General features: G+C 39.0%; 1 protein-coding gene across 1 annotated transcript in view; it reads right to left on the bottom strand.

Annotated features, from left to right (window-relative positions):
- Positions 1-17,993, bottom strand: part of KCNN2 (potassium calcium-activated channel subfamily N member 2) — a 181,973-nt gene that overhangs the window by 26,271 nt on the left and 137,709 nt on the right. The window contains exons 5-6 of the mRNA XM_066601907.1: positions 16,138-16,248; positions 5,382-5,509 (exon numbers count right to left, since the gene is read on the bottom strand). Of these exons, the coding sequence (XP_066458004.1) occupies positions 5,382-5,509; positions 16,138-16,248 (239 nt within the window). The remainder of the gene's footprint in view (positions 1-5,381; positions 5,510-16,137; positions 16,249-17,993) is intronic.

Here is a 17,993-nt window from a genome sequence, read left to right as displayed (position 1 = left end):
CGCTATGCAAATTAGCTGTGCAGGCTGTATGTGTGCAGCCCCGCCCCCAGCACCTGCTTCTAACTTCCAGAACTGAGCTGCACTGACCAACAATTCTACAGCACGATAAAGTACTGCTTTATTTACACCAACTCATCTATCTGTGTTTCTCCTGCTCTTCCCTGTCCTACAGCTAGCCAAAATAAAAGATCAGTGTTGCTCATGTCCCCATAGGTTACACTTCTTCCCTATGGGCAAAACCTTCCATTTACAAAGATGAATCAATGGTAATAAAATGTAAACAGGGAAAGTGTAAACATGTCTGGAAACAAAAGGTGTAACACCTGGCTAATATCTTATTCAAGCACAGGTCAATAAGGAAAAATAATACATTACAGTGAGCTGATGTGTAATTCACAAAAACGGAAAAACGTATACACAAAAAGTGTGCTTGAATTCACATATTAATATATATCCCCCATCTGCAATTACATAGGCCCCCTTTTACACGGACCAATAAATTGTTCACATTCCTGCATCTACTTGCCATTATTTACAAGTAACTCCCAGATTTCTGCATTTTCAGAATTTCTATTTTGTGCCCAGTTCCCCTTTTAATAGCAACTTTGCTGAGTCAATTGCTATTAAATAAATTGGTAGTGAAGTACTCCTTCTGAAGCTGTAACTCAGTGTGGGGATGATGGGGAAGGTAGTAGTAGAGCTTGTTCACAGTAACTTTTGTGGTGATTACCATTCAAAATTGTTTTTTTTAAATGGGTGGAAAACCTGCAATGTTTAACCCTGTTTTATTTCTATTTCTCTGTTCCAAAAACAACAGAAATAATTACCGCAAGTGTGAACAAGCCATTACTTTGTGTGTGCGCAGGGGAGAAACAAAAGGCACTTTATTACTTTGTGGAGGGCATAAGAGGGACATTATTCATGAGAGCATAAAAGGAGCCGTAAGGGGACATTTGTTGGGGCACAAAAAGGGCACTATTACATTCTGTAAGGCACAAGAGGGCATTATTACCGAAAGGGCAAACTGTCAACTTGTGAAAGGCACAATGAAGGCACTGTTATTTTATCGGAGGCATAGAGGGAGTAATGTTACCTTGTGGGGGGCACAACAGAGCAACTAGGACACTATTACCTTAAAGAAGGTACAAAGGGGGCACTATTACTTTGTGCAGGAAACTAAAGGCCCAATTTAACTGTGGTGCACTAAGGGAGTAGTATCACTTTATGGCCCAAAGGGAGAATATCACTGTGCAGGGTCACCAAGAAAGGCACTATAACTGTGAGACATAAAGAGGCATTATTATTTTGTTGTGGGCACATTGATTCGGGTAATTACTACAAAATGGAGGCACCATTACTTTATGATGCACAAGCAGGGGTACTAATACTGTATATGGGGCACTGAGATAGCTAATGGTAGCAGAAGGATAGGCAGTAGTGATGAGCGAGCATACTCGCTAAGGGCAATTGCTCGAGTGAGCATTGCCCTTAGCGAGTACCTGCCCGCTCGAGACAAAAGGTTCGGCTGCCGGCGGCGGGCAGGGAGCTGCGGGCGAGAGCGGGGAGGAACGGAGGAGAGATCTCTCTCTCCCTCTCTCCCCCCTGCTCCCCCTGCTCACTGCCGCAACTCACCTGTCACCCGCGCCGACAGCCGAACCTTTTCTCTCGAGCTGGCAGGTACTCGCTAAGGGCAATGCTTGCTCGAGCAATTGCCCTTAGCGAGTATGCTTGCTCATCTCTAATAGGCAGTGTGTGCAGAGACAAGTTGTGGCTGGAAAAAATTGTTTTCATTCAGATTAAGAAAATAAAAATGGACGGCAATCAGAAGAAATGTCACCTGTTGTTACAGGAGGTAACTGCATTGTAATCACTATTACTGTGTAGAACTGGTATCTGAGTATTTGATGACTGCATTATTTAGAGGTACACTAGAGCCGAGCTGCCGTATATTGTGTCATCGATATGTATGTGGGTGCATATCATGTTTTAAGACTCCAGCGACGCCTTTCACTGCTAGTGCTTCATTGATGGGTCACTTAAGGGACCCAACAGTGCAGCTAAAAGTCATCATGCACAAGCCGTGGTTGGTGGCCTGAAGAGGAGATGCATATTTGCTGGTGGGGGGAGGGGGGGGGGGGGTCCAAGCAAAACTTTTGCGCCAGGGCCCATGTGACTTTAGCTATGTCCTTGAAGACATGGTTACCACTCAGTTACTGCATCTTTATGTTTCTACTGCCAGAGAACCACTTTCAATTACTCATTATTCTACATAATAATAAAAATTCAGCAAATATTTTTCATTATTTAATGTTACAAAAATATCATTATTACACTTTTCACATACCCCAAAACTGAGACTCTAATAAACCCAGATTGGCAAATGCTTCATGCATCACATATAAACTAGTTGTATACATTATTTGGGTTTAACCAATCTGCAAAGATGGATCACCAGTCCTGAAAACTGGTTATCACAGATCATTTCCAATGGCATTTCTATGATCTAGTCTGAATTTTAGAAATAATGTGTAAAAACCTAGGGAAACCTAGCAAAGACTGTCTGAATCCTGAATGATTGGAAGACACACACACAGTCCTGCCGTATGAGTGCAGAGATTTCACTATAATGTAAACTGTTGTATACAGTTGTATCCAACTTTTGGTGTCGAATTTTCTGCGTCTTTAGGTGCGGATATCAGAAATATTCTGCTTGTATAAAAGCACCCTACCAAAACTTTAGGTATACACTTTGAATGCTACATGGGGGGCTAGGATATTCGGGGTTGGTGACTATACTTATTACATTTTATGGTTCTGCGCCCTCTCTGTTCCACCGGACAACATAAGTATGGTCATACATAAGGGTCATGCTTGTAATAACATTTCAGGCAATTACTATGCAATGTAAACAAAACATAAATAATGTACATATGTCAACTAGCAATCAGATATGGTCGGCCAACAATATGTATTCCATAGCAAATAACTAATGTTTAAGAAAATCTATGACTAGCCAACTATTCTGCATAATTATGTTGGGTGTCAGAGGTTTATACAAATCAACTGGCCAAAACCGCCAAAATGGTCCATTTGCCTGATTTCTAACTAATGTGTCTGACCAGTTTTAGTACTGCAGCAAGGATAATGATGATCAAGTTATATTATAATAGTAACGCCCTTTCGGTGATATGTTCTTTTGCTGCAATTTATTTTTGGATTATTTTTTGTGACTCAAATTAAAATATTGGTAGTTTGTTTAAGTTTAAGAGATAGTGCCAAAATATGCAAAATGGAAATGTGCTTTTATGTTTATATCCACTTATCTACATATTGCGAATATGTCACTGGCATTACTTTAATACTGTACTAGTGATGAGCAATACCCTAGAGCTGTTCTGTAACCAGTAATACTTCCTTTGAGGAGAATTAACATTACACTCTCAGTATGCAAAGGTTGAGTCTATAAATGTACATCATATCCTATACTAATAACACTAGAATGTATTCTAGAGGCTGCTCTTTTCAAAGTACGGGATTGAAGAAAACTTGCCAAACTCATAACAACTCACTCTGACTGAAAATACTTGTGTAATTTCAATTAAGTAGGATCTCTATCTTACATCAAAACAGGTGAAACATTAATTATAAGAATCCTTTTATGTCTGGATGTTTCAGGATTCTAGAACTGTTGAAGACTAAAAATAACATCAACTTCTAACAACTGGAAAGCAATCTTAAAAACATGACTTATTTAATTTCTTAAACAGAATAAATCAATAGAGAATGTCAGTTCACGTGAGAACCTGTTTCTCTAGAAGTGGGCATCAGAAATCATTGCATTTTTTTGGAGCCCGATATGTAAAGTTTGACCTTTTATGTCACTCTTGGAAGGTTTTAATACAAGGTGTACCATTTACTGGAGGCTTGGAAAAATCGTCTATAACTTCAAGACTAAAGGACACACATTAATGAAGCTTAGTCAAAACATCCCTTACTCAATGAGAATCAGGAACTTCTCATAACATATGCTGGTCAAGCATGCCTGAACCCAACACTCCTTATTGCTAAATGCTTTGGTAAGTATGCCCGGCGTTTTTGCAGCATTTTTTGTATGATCATAGAATCATAGAATGGTCGACTTGGAACAGACCTCCAGGGTCATTGGGTCCAACTGCCTGCTCAATGCAGGATTCATTAAATCATCCCAGACAGATGTCTGTCTGGCCTTTGTTTGAAGACTTACATTGAAGAAGAACTCACCACCTCCCAGGGCAACCTGTTCCACTTATTGATCACCCTCACTGTCAGAAAGTGTTTTTTCTAATATCTAATCGGTGTCTCCTCCTTTTCAGTTTCATCCCATTGCTTCTAGTCTTTCCTTGTGCAAATGAGAATAGGGTTGATTCCTCTGCACTGTAACAGCACTTCAAATATTTGTAGACAGCTATTAGGTCTCCTCTCAGCCTTCTTTTTTTGCAATCTAAACATTGCCAGATCCTTTAACCGTTCCTCATAGGACATGAGTTGCAGACCACTCATCATCCTGGACTTGCTCCAGTTTGTCTATGTCTAAATTGGGGTTGCCAAAACTGTACAAAGTATTCCAGATGAGGTCTGACTAAGGAAGAGTAGAGGGGAATAATGACCTCATGTGATCTAGACTCTATGCTTCTGTTAATACATCCCAGAATTGTGTTTGCCCTTCTTGCTGCTGCATCACATTATTGACTCATGTTCAGTCTGTCATCTATTAATATACCATCTTTTTCCTTTGAATTCCTTTTTCCCTTTTTCAATTCCTGGATAGTTTGTGGCTTATTCCAGTAATTGTTCCCCTTCAGGAGGCAGTACAGGTTCCTATTGACTACATGACTGAAGCAAAACGTGGCTGTCAGTGTGGCATGGTGTGCCGAGTGAGGAAACAGAGTTTGCTGCTCAGACTAGTCATTCTGTCTCCCTTGCAAGTGACTGCTGCCATATGAACAGTAGCAGTCCAGTTAAGGAGTACTTGACCAAAATATTATGATGGGTTCCTAATTCTCACTGAGTAAGCTATGTTTTGAACAAATTTAATTAAAATGTGTTCATTAGTCTTGGAATTCTAACTGACTGTTCTGGGCCTCCAGAAAGAAGGACACCCTATACAATGGAAGGTCCCAGTCACCTCATGCAAGTGGCAAAATTTTGCGCATATCAGACACTAAAAGACCTACTGATTTTTGTCTCCAGTCAGCAAGCGCTTCTGTATCACAATGTCTAGGATAATGACCTCATCCATATAAAAGGTCATTAACTTTCACAACTGTCATTTATTTAAAAAAAAAAGCAAGTTAAAGTCCCTAGAGAATTCATACAAATAAAACGAGAACTAAATCACTTACTGGTGGATAGCCTGTAAGAATTTGCGCTGATGTTTCCTTACTCTTGCATGGTCTATCTTTTTGACCAGTTTTGTGTTTTTGTAAATTAACCATGTTTCCCTGAGAACATTAGCTGCTGCATTTTTCACCTGTGGAGAAAACAAACAAAACCCTATTAAAACACTATGAGGTTTATGAACTTGTAAGTTTTGCCTCATAGGCAGCTTCTGGACAAAACCTGAGGTTACTGACTTCTGTAGGATGAGATTATCAAATATTCTCACTACATCTCTGTAGCAAATATATTATACTCATGTGCAAGATTTCCCAAACACATTTGAACTCCAACGCGTTATTGGGTCTGGTCACAAATCCTGCAATCTCCTGTTCAGAGACGCAGATGCCCTAGTGGTGAAAGCAACATCCATTCTACATCTTTATCATGACCAGGAAAGAGAATAAAGAGAATTCACGATATTGAGTGTGCAACACATACAATAAGTGCTTCACTTACTGATTATGAAGAGATCAAGCTGCCTCTGACCTTATCGTAACTCTTAATGACGGTTGCCTTTAACAGATGTATTATGACCAATCAGCAACCGAAAAAAGGAAGTAAAGTTTTGCTAACAGCACAGACCGGCCTTCTTGTCTTTTGAATGCTTCTAAAGTGTCCTTAGTGCCTTTCTTGAAAGAAATAATATTCTAAGTCATATTTAGTAGATAAAGGGTTATTGATCTATTCTGATTAAGGCGATAAGAAATTTTCACCCTAATATGAGACAATGCATATTACAATTTACGTCTTCCTATGGATCAATACAGTTAAACTTGATAGACCTTTGTTCTTTTTTGACTTTTGTAACTATCTTAGTATGTAGAGCATGAATGGAGAAGATGTCCTGCAAAGGAAGAGGGAAGAAGTTCTGGAAATGTTGGGAGAGAGATTAAAATATCCAGTACATCAGTCGTGAAAGTTGTCATACAAAGATCTAGTTCCAATAGAGATGTCCTGAAAAGTTGAAGGACAAATTCGAACTTGAGATGTAGGGGGTTTGGGAGCAGGGCAAAGTAAGTTTATACAATGTCAAGTCTCAAGATGCCCATATGCATATGATAAAAGTTGGTCAAAATTCTACATCTTAGAATGTAACTCGGACAGCTATAGAGGGTATAGGGCTGCAGGTGGGGGCAAGTCTAATACCAGACTTTTGTTCCTTCCTGTCAGGCTTAGTGCTAGTCAGCCTGACAGAAATGGACAGTGTTGTGTTAAGCTCTGAACCCTGCCCTGCCTTCCATCTGGTCTAAAGGTGCATTTAGTTTGTTCTAGTTACATTCTAAGATGGGTTTCTCACAGACTGCATGGACAATGGTCATTTTTTACAATCCTGGAAAACCTCTTTGGGCGCCTGCACATGAGCAGAAATTCGCGGCGGGATTTCCTGTGGGATTTCCGCCACTGGAAGCCTGCATAGGATTGCGTTAACAAACGCAATCCTATGCAGACGGCCGTGGTTTGGCCGCGCGAAATTACGCGCGGCAAACAAACCGCGGAATGTTCTATTTCTGTGCGGGGCTCGCAGAGCCCCACACAGAAACGTCACTCACCCGCCGCCGGCTCCGGTCTGCCCATGCGCCAGCTGCTCGGCAAGCCGGCACATCAAACAGCTGGAGCCGCGAGCGCGGGTGAGTACGCGCTGGTCCCTGCAGGCACTTGAGTTGGGTCCCCTCTGCAGGCAGCCTTTAAGTGTGTGGGTAGGTTAAAAGGGCTGTCCCACAAATTATATTATTTATAATTAAGTCCAGCACATATTTATAAACCTTTTTTTGTATTTACACTTCTTTAAAAGATGTCCAGATCTCCAAATATTGCAGGACTAATGTTAGCATAGCGCTACTGGCTGTTTCTAGTCTGCGTCCATCTCAGTAGTTGTTCAAAAGTAATCATAATTGCTTAGTCTTGTTTACTGACCCCTTTGAAACATTTACTGGGGTGGAGGGGACATAGAAAGGATCTTCAATAAAAACAGCAGATGGCACTATTCTAATATTATTTTTGCAATATGTTGAGATATGGCCCTTGTGTGGTGCAAAGTGTTAAGGCAGCAGAATGCAGTCCTAAGCTCTTGCTCACGACCTGAAGGTTGCGAGTTCAATCCCCATATGGTTCAGATATCCAGCTCAAGGTTGACTCAGCCTTGCATCCTCCCGAGTTCGGTAAAATGATTACCCAGCTTACTGGGGGGTAAAAATAAAGAAGTTACCTGAAAGCGCTGCAGAATAAGTTGGTGCTATACAAATAGTAAGTCCCCTTTCCCAGCTATTATTTCTGAAATATTTTGAGATATTTTGAAACTTATAAAAATATTGGGAACTATGTGCTGGAGCAAACAAAAAACAATATTTTTTGTTGGGACAACACCTTTAAGAGTGATACTTTGTGGATGGAAGGAGTCTTTCTTAGAAAAATGAAAACGAAAACTTGAAAAATGGCTAGTAGCTGCAGGGTTAACATAATGTCACTGACAACCGCTTAACTCCCTCACATACAATAACTAAAATCCCAGCTTCAAATAAGAATGACTAATATAATGTATTTAGGATTTATATACTGTAGTAGCCTGGGATACTCATAGACTGCGGCATTCCTAATGCATAAAAAGTATGTTTTCCAATTGCTAACTTATAAATGATTATTATAGAGCATATCTTATGACCACCAACTCCCTTTCTTATTTAATTATATAAAATGGAAAATCCTCTAAAATTATAAATGTCTATTTCTGAATTACATATGTCTCTGGTCAGATTTTGGTCAGACTGACCACTTAGGTGTTGGAGTAATGCCTGAAGACTCATGGCTAGAGAATCCCATGGAACCTCATTCAGTGATAACAGTACTTAAAGTGAAAGTTTAGCAAATGAAATTACAAGTGTACATTAGGTGCTCTAAGGTACAATTTATTAGGCCAAGCCAAGTGTATTATGGCTATAGTGGTTGGTTATAGACCTATGAAGTTTTATGCATGAAGCCCGGATCACTTTGAGTCCCTTCTAGTTGTAATAGTTGTGATGGGAGTTATCCCAGAAACAGATAAATAACATGTTACATACAGTACCTACCTGGCAGAGGGGAACAACTGGTGTGCAGTAAAGGAGTTTTTCCAAGGCTTTTAAAAATTTGTCTAATGGTAGAGAATGGAAGAAAATGCAGCAACTGACCGTTTATCTCCCACTCTGATCTCCTGGAAAGCCCTGCAGCGATCACATGCTGTTCATCATTCACATGACTGATGCAGCTAATCACTGGCTTCAAAGGTCATGTGTGCATGAAAGTCACGTGACTGATGAGGCCAGTGATTAGCTATGGTGGTCACATGAATGATGAATGGAATGTGACCACTGCAGGAACTTCAGGTACTGCAGTGTGGGAAACAGAGCAGCTGTGGGGCTTTTGACCAGTGAGCATAATTTGCTATTTTGTTCCATTCCCTGCCATCACCCACCTTTTTGAAAGTCTCAGAAAACCCCTTTAATAAACTATTACAAAGCCAATAATACATTCCTACATAACCCATAATGCTTTTTCTATTCTTTCAGTTATTTTGTGGCTGAACATTAATTAATGCAAGTTATTTAATTTTTCGTAGGAATTTTACCTAAACGCTTTAAAAGAATCATTACATAACGAAAATCAATGGCCAGTGGAGAAGTTGCTTTTTACCTAATGCCTACAAATCATTGCTGGGTGAAACTGCCTGAAACTATTGATGTTAAAATAATGACTATCACCACAATATTCGCCAGGGCACTCAATTTTCTACTCAAACAATTTGAATGTCTTCAAAAACTCAATACCGGGTTCCAGTTGTTATTAACAGTGTCTGATCCTCATCTCATTGCAGCAGGTCGCTAGTCGAAAGAATATCCATTCAGCATGTCAAAGCTCATTCGAGCCATTCTCTTGCCTTGACCTTCACGTTTTGATGTTCCATGATTAATTTGCTGTAAGATATCCTAATCATTTCTGCAATTCAAAGTAGCTTAATTCAAACTATTACATTAGTAATAGTTAGTAATTAGTCATTCCAACTAGCAATTTTTTACTAATGCTCCTTAGAAGGGAATCTATTACCTTATGTTTTCAGCTAATTAAAAATCTAAAATTTTATTATGTGTTTTCATTTTCTGATTCTATTAATTTCTGTACAGTATTATGAGTGATATCATTTTTTTAGAACATTTCTAATATTTTTTTACAACAGTCTCCTAGATATACATTAAGAAACCCCACGAAAAGAAATTATCTGCTATCTACTGGATTTGGGGTAACTTCCTGATATGTTAGAGTCTGGCCACTAGCACCTCCACCAATTATGAGAATAGAGATCCAGAGCATTCTGCAGTAAAGGCAATGGCAGATGGATATGCACAATGCCACTGCGCTCACTTCAATAACACTGCTGGAGATAGCTGAGTGCTTGAACTTGACTATTTCTGACAGGTCTATTGAAATGAATGTGTGCATGTGTGATCATAGCTGTCTTCACAGCAGGATGCTTCGGGCATCTGTTCCCACTTGTTAGACCCTCTCTGATCAGCAAGGTATCCCCTTTCCTGTCTATAGGGAATGACTTGTTTTCATGGGGCAACCTATTTAGGCCCTTTTACGTGGACCAAACATTGGGCATGAACATTAACCTGATCGTTTGTATTCCCAATCATGGATCCATGTCTCCATGTGAATATACACATTACCAGCTGCAAGGCAAAGCACTCGTTCATTGGCTTTTGTCCCAGCATAAAACTGCTTGTTCATTGGCAGCACAATCTCTTGTAAACAAGGAAATGAGCTGCTGAAGAAATGCGACAAAGTATCGTAATAACAATAGCTTGGCCCCTTACCAATGATATAATCTGCCCATGTCCATTGTCAGTGGGCACTTGTTACCATGGGCAAATTATATGCCTAAGTTAAAAGCACACTAAAGGTGGCTTTATAAGGGATGGCTATCTTTCCAGTGCTTTCACAATGGATCAATAGTCGTTCATTGAATGGAGGTGGAGCAAGCTAGAAATCTTTTCTGTCCGCCTGCCTCCAATGACTGTGAACAGGAAGTCATTCAAAGATGAATAACCACCTGTTTAAAACAGAGTGAGAACTTGCTCACTAGTCGCTTCATTTTGCTGATCTAATATGAAGTGATTAGCAACTAATGAGCAATTTCTCGTTCAGTATCCTGTCAGGTCCAGTGTTAACACGGGACAGCTGTCAGTCAAGATCGCTCAACTGATTGATTTTTCGGCTAATACTTGATCTGTATAAAACCATCTAAAGTCAGAAAATGATTTACTGACTTACATAGGACATTATTGTGGATCTGCTCTGTTACATGGAAGTGGGCGGGGGAAGGAGTTAAACTGTCCTCATAACTTATTGTCACAGATGTTATTCTATTGTCTCTGCCTCCAGCTTTTTAATAGAGGTATTACCTTTTATGATAATAATTAGCAGTCGTTTCATGACAAGGCAATAACTCCTGACTCTGTTCCCTTTGTGAACAAGAGAAAATGTTGGCCAATAGAGAGAGTTCCGTTGTTTTTTTAAATTTAGATATTTATGGAGATTTAAAAACAAAACACATTTCAAAGTTAAAATCAAAATATACTTTATGGGTAAAATCTGAATTCTGTAGAACATGGGTGAAAGTTACAGAAAACATGTTTTACACTCCTCTATCGCTTTTGTAAGATTGACCTATTTGTTTCTTCTTAAACCATATGTGCTAACACTTTACTTCTGTATTTGTCTCATCCCTTCTATCAAAAAATACACTGGCATCGGGAAATGGTTTGGGCTTCAATAAAGCAATTGATGAAATGGTAAATGGTAGCCCATAACATTATCTAGAGTGACCATACTGCCCCACTATGTTTATTAATTAGGAAAAACATGATAACTGGTTCTCTTTAAGTGGAAAACTTGTCCAGCCACAACAATAATTCTCTAAAAGGTATCATATCTATAAGATTACTTGGTTTCTCTTACTAGGAAGAATCACATTCAACAATAATCTTTACTACACTTAAGAGGATTTTTTCATCGGAATTTCCATTACTAAGGTGCCACCATAGTGCTGCCTACTACGTGTTACAGAACATATACAATTATTTGAAAGATTGTCTTTGCGTGTAAACGGGCCTTAAGACTCAAGGTAGGTCAATTACCATACAAAGCGGAAGAATAGAAAAGCAAGTTTCTCAGCAGAAACTTGCTTTTCTATTCTTCCGCTTTGTATGGTAATTGACCCACCTTGAGTCTTAAGGCCCGTTTACACGCAAAGACAATCTTTCAAATAATTGAAAGATTGACAGTTCTAGTGATTATTTTGAATAAAGTACTAATGGTCACTAATGCCCATTAGCACTTTTACATGCAAATGAAGCTGATAATGAGACTCCAACAGCTGTTTGCACATCCCAGCATGTTGTTTGGACTTTGCACATAGCTGAATTGTCTTCGCACGGGCTGCCACGGGCTGTCAGCTGAATACAATGTAATTAGCTGTTCCCATGGAGAACACAGCGTGGGGTCCCTGCTATCTCTCTATGGCTGAACGATGAATTGTATACTCAGCTAAAAATCATTGTTCAGCAGAAGAGTGAAAAATGGAAGCGTTTACACCCAACAATCACTCAAAAGCCATCATTTTAACAAATTTTTAACAATAATCGTTGTGTGCAAATAGAGATTTAGAGGTAGCCCGCATGAGCTCCGAGTCACAGCTTCCACTAATTATGCATTGCCCCTACATGGCTCAGCCGCCTCCCCCTGCTACTGATGTCAGTACAAGCCACTGTGAAATACTGCACTTGTGCTGTGCGGCCCTCTTCCCCAGCAGGAATTGGATGTGCACCACTGAAGTTGAGGTGTGGGGCCCAGGTCCACAGTGCAAGCAAAGAATTTCATTGCAACTTGCGCTGTCGTCACTGGCTGGGGGAAGCAGCAGAACTGTGAAAGGGGCACACATATTTAGTGGAAGCTGTGACTTGTGGCTCTTGCGGCCCGCCTCCGTGACTCCAGGTGGATCAATTACCATACAGCGTGGAAGAATATAAAAGTAAGTTTCTGCTAAAATAAATATTCTGCTTTTTTTATACACATATGTCCAGGTTATGTTACATCTGGCAGGTAGCTCTATGGTGGCACCTTAGTAATGGAAATTCTGATGACAAAATCCCTTTAAGTGCAGTCAAGGTTATTGAGGGAGAATATAAAAGTAAGTTTCTGCTGCAACAAATATTCTGCTTTTAATTACACACATACAGTATGTCCAGGTTCTGTTCTATGAGGCATGTAGTACTATAATGGCACCTTAGTAACTGAAATTCTGATGATAGAACCCCTTTAAGAATTGAATTAAAGCTTCTTACATTTAAATATGTAAATAAGTACTTCCTTGATATTTCTGTTCCTGCAAGCTGTCTACCAATCTGTGCCACTGTAACCCAGGGATTTTAGACTCCAGTAGCAAACTTCACTTCACATTAATGGTAATGCACTTTATGTTATGCTGCGCAAAATGCATTATCCAGGAAAGATGCACTGAAATAATACTTACAGGAAAGACCAAAGCAGCAATATCATTAGATTAAGTGATTCAATTACTGTAGAGATTTATATAGGTTTCTGCAGAACATGCCGGAAATGTATACTTTATTTTAGTGCCCGTGCACCAGGCAACTGACTGATACTACTATAAAATATTGTATACTATAGCTGACAAAGAATAAACATTCTGCCTGAATGGATAGTAATTAAATGTTACATCTGTGGAGGGAACTCCTCTGCCTGCAGGGCTTACTTTATAGAAGATTTCCGCTTAAAATATTACATTTTCAAATGTATTTTCACTTACTTATATAACATATATGTATTCCACAGCGTTGTACTATCTTATCATCACTTTGGTTCCTGTCCACATTGAGGCTCACAATCTAAATTCTAAATTTATGTATTAGTAGGTTTTAGGGAACAAACTCACATAAGCAAGGCAGAACATGCAAATTCCATTCGGATGTTACTCCTAGTTGGCTCTGACCCCAAAACCCCAGCGCTGTGAGGCAACAGTACTAACCACTGAGTCACACTGACTATATGCTAGTAAATCTGAGGATCAAGTCGTAGCCACAGTGTGGTAATTATAATTATGCATTTTTTTCTTATTGATTTTCCTCCATATTTGCAAAGATGACAACAGAAAGTACAGCCATTTTTGTTGTCAACTTTGAATTAGCTTCTCAGAAACCAATGATTTTGTTAGCAGGGTCAATCAACAAAATGACAATTAATAAAGAAGATAATTTAAAAGTGACAACTCGTATGCCTACATTTCCTGTGGTCACTTGCAAAAATATAATTTGTGAACCATAGAGTGTCATCTGCTATTTCACTGACTGTACACAGCTAGGTGTAAAATTCTATCGAACAAGAGCACAATAGCTGTACAGTGATTTATTGTTAATTTACGGTGAATTATTACATACTTATGGTCTATCACTGGTATTTTACTGCACCCTGTATGTATTTTTTCCCTTGTGTTATTGCAGTTAAGCAAATGGGAAATAAATACATATTGATGTACTGTAAGTTTAATAGTTTCATTACAAAGTAAGCAGAGTGTGATTGTTCTCAGTAAGAGAAACCAAGTCATCTTGTAGATATGATATCTTTTAATGGCTAACAAAAATACATGATGCTGCAGCAAGCTTTCGGGATATTACCCTCTTCCTCAGGCCAATGAATGAAACTATTTTGGATAGCACATAATTCTAACATACAGATGCAGAGGGGAGGGGGAGGACACCCTTCTTGAACTAAATCAATGTTCACACACAGAAATTTGAGACTTAAAAAAACACAACACAGTGTTAGCAGAGAGACAGATACTAAATCAGTCCACTGAGCTAAGGAATGTGACATATAGAAGAGGATAGAAGATGGAAATACTACCTCAGCAGTACCACCTATTGGTTGGAAACATACTTACAATCAATTTTTGAATTTTTATGAGAAAAACGAAAAATGATTGGGATAAAAATTCTGAAATTGACTGTAAGAATGTTTCCATCCAATAGGTGCTGCTGCTCAGGTAGTATTTCCATCTTCTTTTATCCTCTTCTATATTTATTAGAGATAAGAGGCATCATAAAATTGTCACATTCCTCAGCTCAGTGGTCTGATTTAGTATTTGTCTCACTGCTCACACTGTATTTCTGTTTTTTCAAGTCTCAAATTTATGTGTATGAACATTTATTTAGATCAAGGGGGTTGTTCCCCTTCCCTGTGCATCTTTATGTTATAATTCTGTGCCATCCAAACTAGTTTCATTCATGGCCTGAGGAAGGGGGCGATTTCCCGAAAGCTTGCTGCAACATCATGTATTTTTTTTAGTCATTAAAAGGTATCATATCTACAAGATTACTTGGTTTCTCTTACTAAGAAGAATCACCCTTTACTCTACTGGCTAACAATGTACCAAACCTTTTTTTCATATTAAAAAAAGGAGAAATGCACCACTGTATATAGACATAGAAAACAAAATACTGTAGAAGTCAGACAAGTTTTAAGATATTCTTCAAGTTAAGTTGACATAGTATTCCCTGAGGGAATCAGCTGACTCATAGCCGGCGATCATGTGACCGGGACTATGGAACGCTGGTTGCGTTCCAGCAGTATCCGGATGAGGTGGCCGGAAATGACCTGCTATTTCCTGGCCCTGAATCGGCGTCCCACGCTGGAATGTACTACAGATGTCTTCTATAATGCAGTATGTTTATTGACTATATGAATCTAGGTTGTTTCTGTGTTTGATATGCTTGATAAAGGCATCTGATGATGCCGAAATGCGTTTCATAACACTTTTCCCTTTATTTAGAGGGCTCTATTGTTTTTTAATAGAAGTTGTATCTTATTTGGATGTAAATTAAACTACTTGAAAATTACCTCCAGCGGATTATAGAGGTGGATCCTTTGAAGCGCAAAGGGAAAAAGGTTTTTTTTTCTTTTATATTTAGCTTTTCCACCCATCTTTTTATTTTTTTTTTTAAATGGGGGCACCCTGAAACTTTGCAGCTCTCCAAGAAGTTGGATTAGTGGAAGAAACCTCTCGAACTGTGAGTTTAAAAGCACACCTGGACTTGAGGTGCAGGCGGGGTATTATTGCAAGCATCCCGCCTGACACCGGGTAAGTTGATTTTGACTCATTTATCAACTTTAGAAAATTGACTACGTGTGAGGCACTCTCCCTGATTTTCTGTTTCAAACGAACAAAGGTGAACGATAATTGTTTGGTTTAAATGGAAGCCAACGACTGAAGGTAATCATTTGCTTTTTGTTCGTGGTTCATTTGATGCAAACATAAAAATCATTGTTGGCTCGTTCACTTATCGTCCAATTTAAACAGCGCTCGTTCAGTCTTTCCCATTCGCTTAATGTGAAATACTAACGATACTGAATGATGCTCATTAGAACGAGTCAATGATGTGTCTGCATGTCTAAACAGGCTGAACGAGAGCAAATGAGCTAGCGATGACGTCACTCGCTCCTTCAAATGAGAATTGGTTTGTCTAAAAGGAGACTTAGAGGAAGGCAGCATGGGTTTGGCATACGTTCTGGAATTTTTGTGGGCACTGCCTATATTCGTGGATGCATATCTTTACTGATTTCCAAACTCTTTGCATTCATATAATACAAGAATGAGCATTGCTTACTTACTCTTTTAGTGAGCTGTGTATCCATCATGAAATTGTGGACATGTTTCTCTGCTTTGGTAAGTTCTAGCTTTCTTGCAACGACAGCTACAACAAGAGCAGTGCAACCAGCACCCTGAAAGCAACAGGACAAAAGAACAGACATTTCAGTGGTACAAGTGCTATATTACATGGGATGTTGTCATATGTCCACGTGTAGAGTATATTAACATACAGGTTTTTGTGGCAGTCTCTCATACAGTTTTTGAGCCACAGTCACTCTTGGATTCAAAAGGAATGGGAAAGATAAAGGCAGAACTTATACTTCTGTTTCCGGCTGGATCCACTTCTGGCAAAAATACATCAAAAACTGCCATGAAAACTTTTGTGTGTGAACCCACTCTTACAACCACCTGTTTTATTGCTCCAATGTGTCTAATATAAGAAGCACGAGGAAACTTTGTAAATAGTCTTGATTAAAAAGAAAATACTGTTTTGTAACAGCTGCCATGTAGAGTTATGTGTCTGCATGGTTACAATCCCTGTGTATTTTCTGTTTCTGCAGTATATATATATCAGAACAAATGAATGTGAACTATTTAAGACCGAATGCATACAGGCGTATTTGCATTGCGGAATCTGGAGCAGGGGTCCACCTCCAGATTTCGCAGGAAATACTGCCCATAAACATGCTATTCAAAATCACTTTTCCCTGTCCACGAGCAGCATGTCCCATTTCAGCATGGATTCCGTGTGGACGGCTTCAATTGAAGTCAATGAAAGCCATTCGATCTGCGGCCCTTCCGCAATCATCATTGCGGAAAGGTCGCGGAATCCACATCATCGCCTACCTCCGGCTGGCACATCCGCAATTCAGATTATGAAGAATCCGGACAGATACGCAGATGTCACCGGCAAGGCACAGGCTCGGATTCCGCTGTGGGGTTCCGAGCCGTGTGCACTCAGCCTAACATCAAAAAAAGCTATTCTATTTTATCTGCATTCTATACATTTTAGCAAACATAGCTAATGTAGCGCAGAACATATAATGCTTTTCAGTACTGATGTTTTATATGGCAGTGAAAATACATACATAATGATCTATGTCAGTATCACATCCACAGTGATGACTATGTGCAAAAACACCACTAATGCCATCCAGTTCCCTAAATGAGTGCTAAGAGATCACATTTTAATGTACCACCTATTAGAACATTAAATGATGACACTGAACATGTTGGCCTAGTCTCCATTACTAAAGTACATAGTTGCACATTTTTATACAAGCCTAAAGCTTAGGTTTAGTGGCGGTTATTAATTTAATTGGGGGAAGAGATATATAAACAGCACAGTGCTTGAAAGGCTTCTGCTATTTAAATGTAAACTCAAATGGTCATTAAATTCGATATTTTGAATAACTTAAACCACTTTCTAAGGATTTACCAATCATTAGATTTCAAAATACAGTTCATATGCTGTGATATTGGTAAATTCAAAAACCACTTTAAGTCCGGTGTCACACGGGCGTATGTGCATTTGCGCATGTATTTAGGTGTTGGGCATTGCACTTTCTTCATGTTTTATTGTACTTTTTGCTCGTACAAAAAAACACGCATGCATGCTTCCATCGATTGCAATAGGCAATAAAGTTAATTAGTTCAATATCTGCTATTTTCATGTGCAAATATACAAGAAAATAGAGCATGCTGTGTATATTCGCAAATGAAATGCAAATTTGCACAAAATATGCTTATGTAAAAGAAATCATTGAAATTAACTAATAATTATTCATTGCGCATTGCAGATGCATATTTCAATGAATGGGAACACGGTTGCTCTTTTTTTGCATGCGCAAATGCGTATGATTTGCGCATGCAAAAA

The sequence above is a fragment of the Eleutherodactylus coqui genome, chromosome 5 (assembly GCF_035609145.1).
Source record: "Eleutherodactylus coqui strain aEleCoq1 chromosome 5, aEleCoq1.hap1, whole genome shotgun sequence".
NCBI classification, from domain to species: Eukaryota; Metazoa; Chordata; class Amphibia; order Anura; family Eleutherodactylidae; genus Eleutherodactylus; species Eleutherodactylus coqui.
This window is presented reverse-complemented; position numbering and strand designations above follow the sequence as displayed.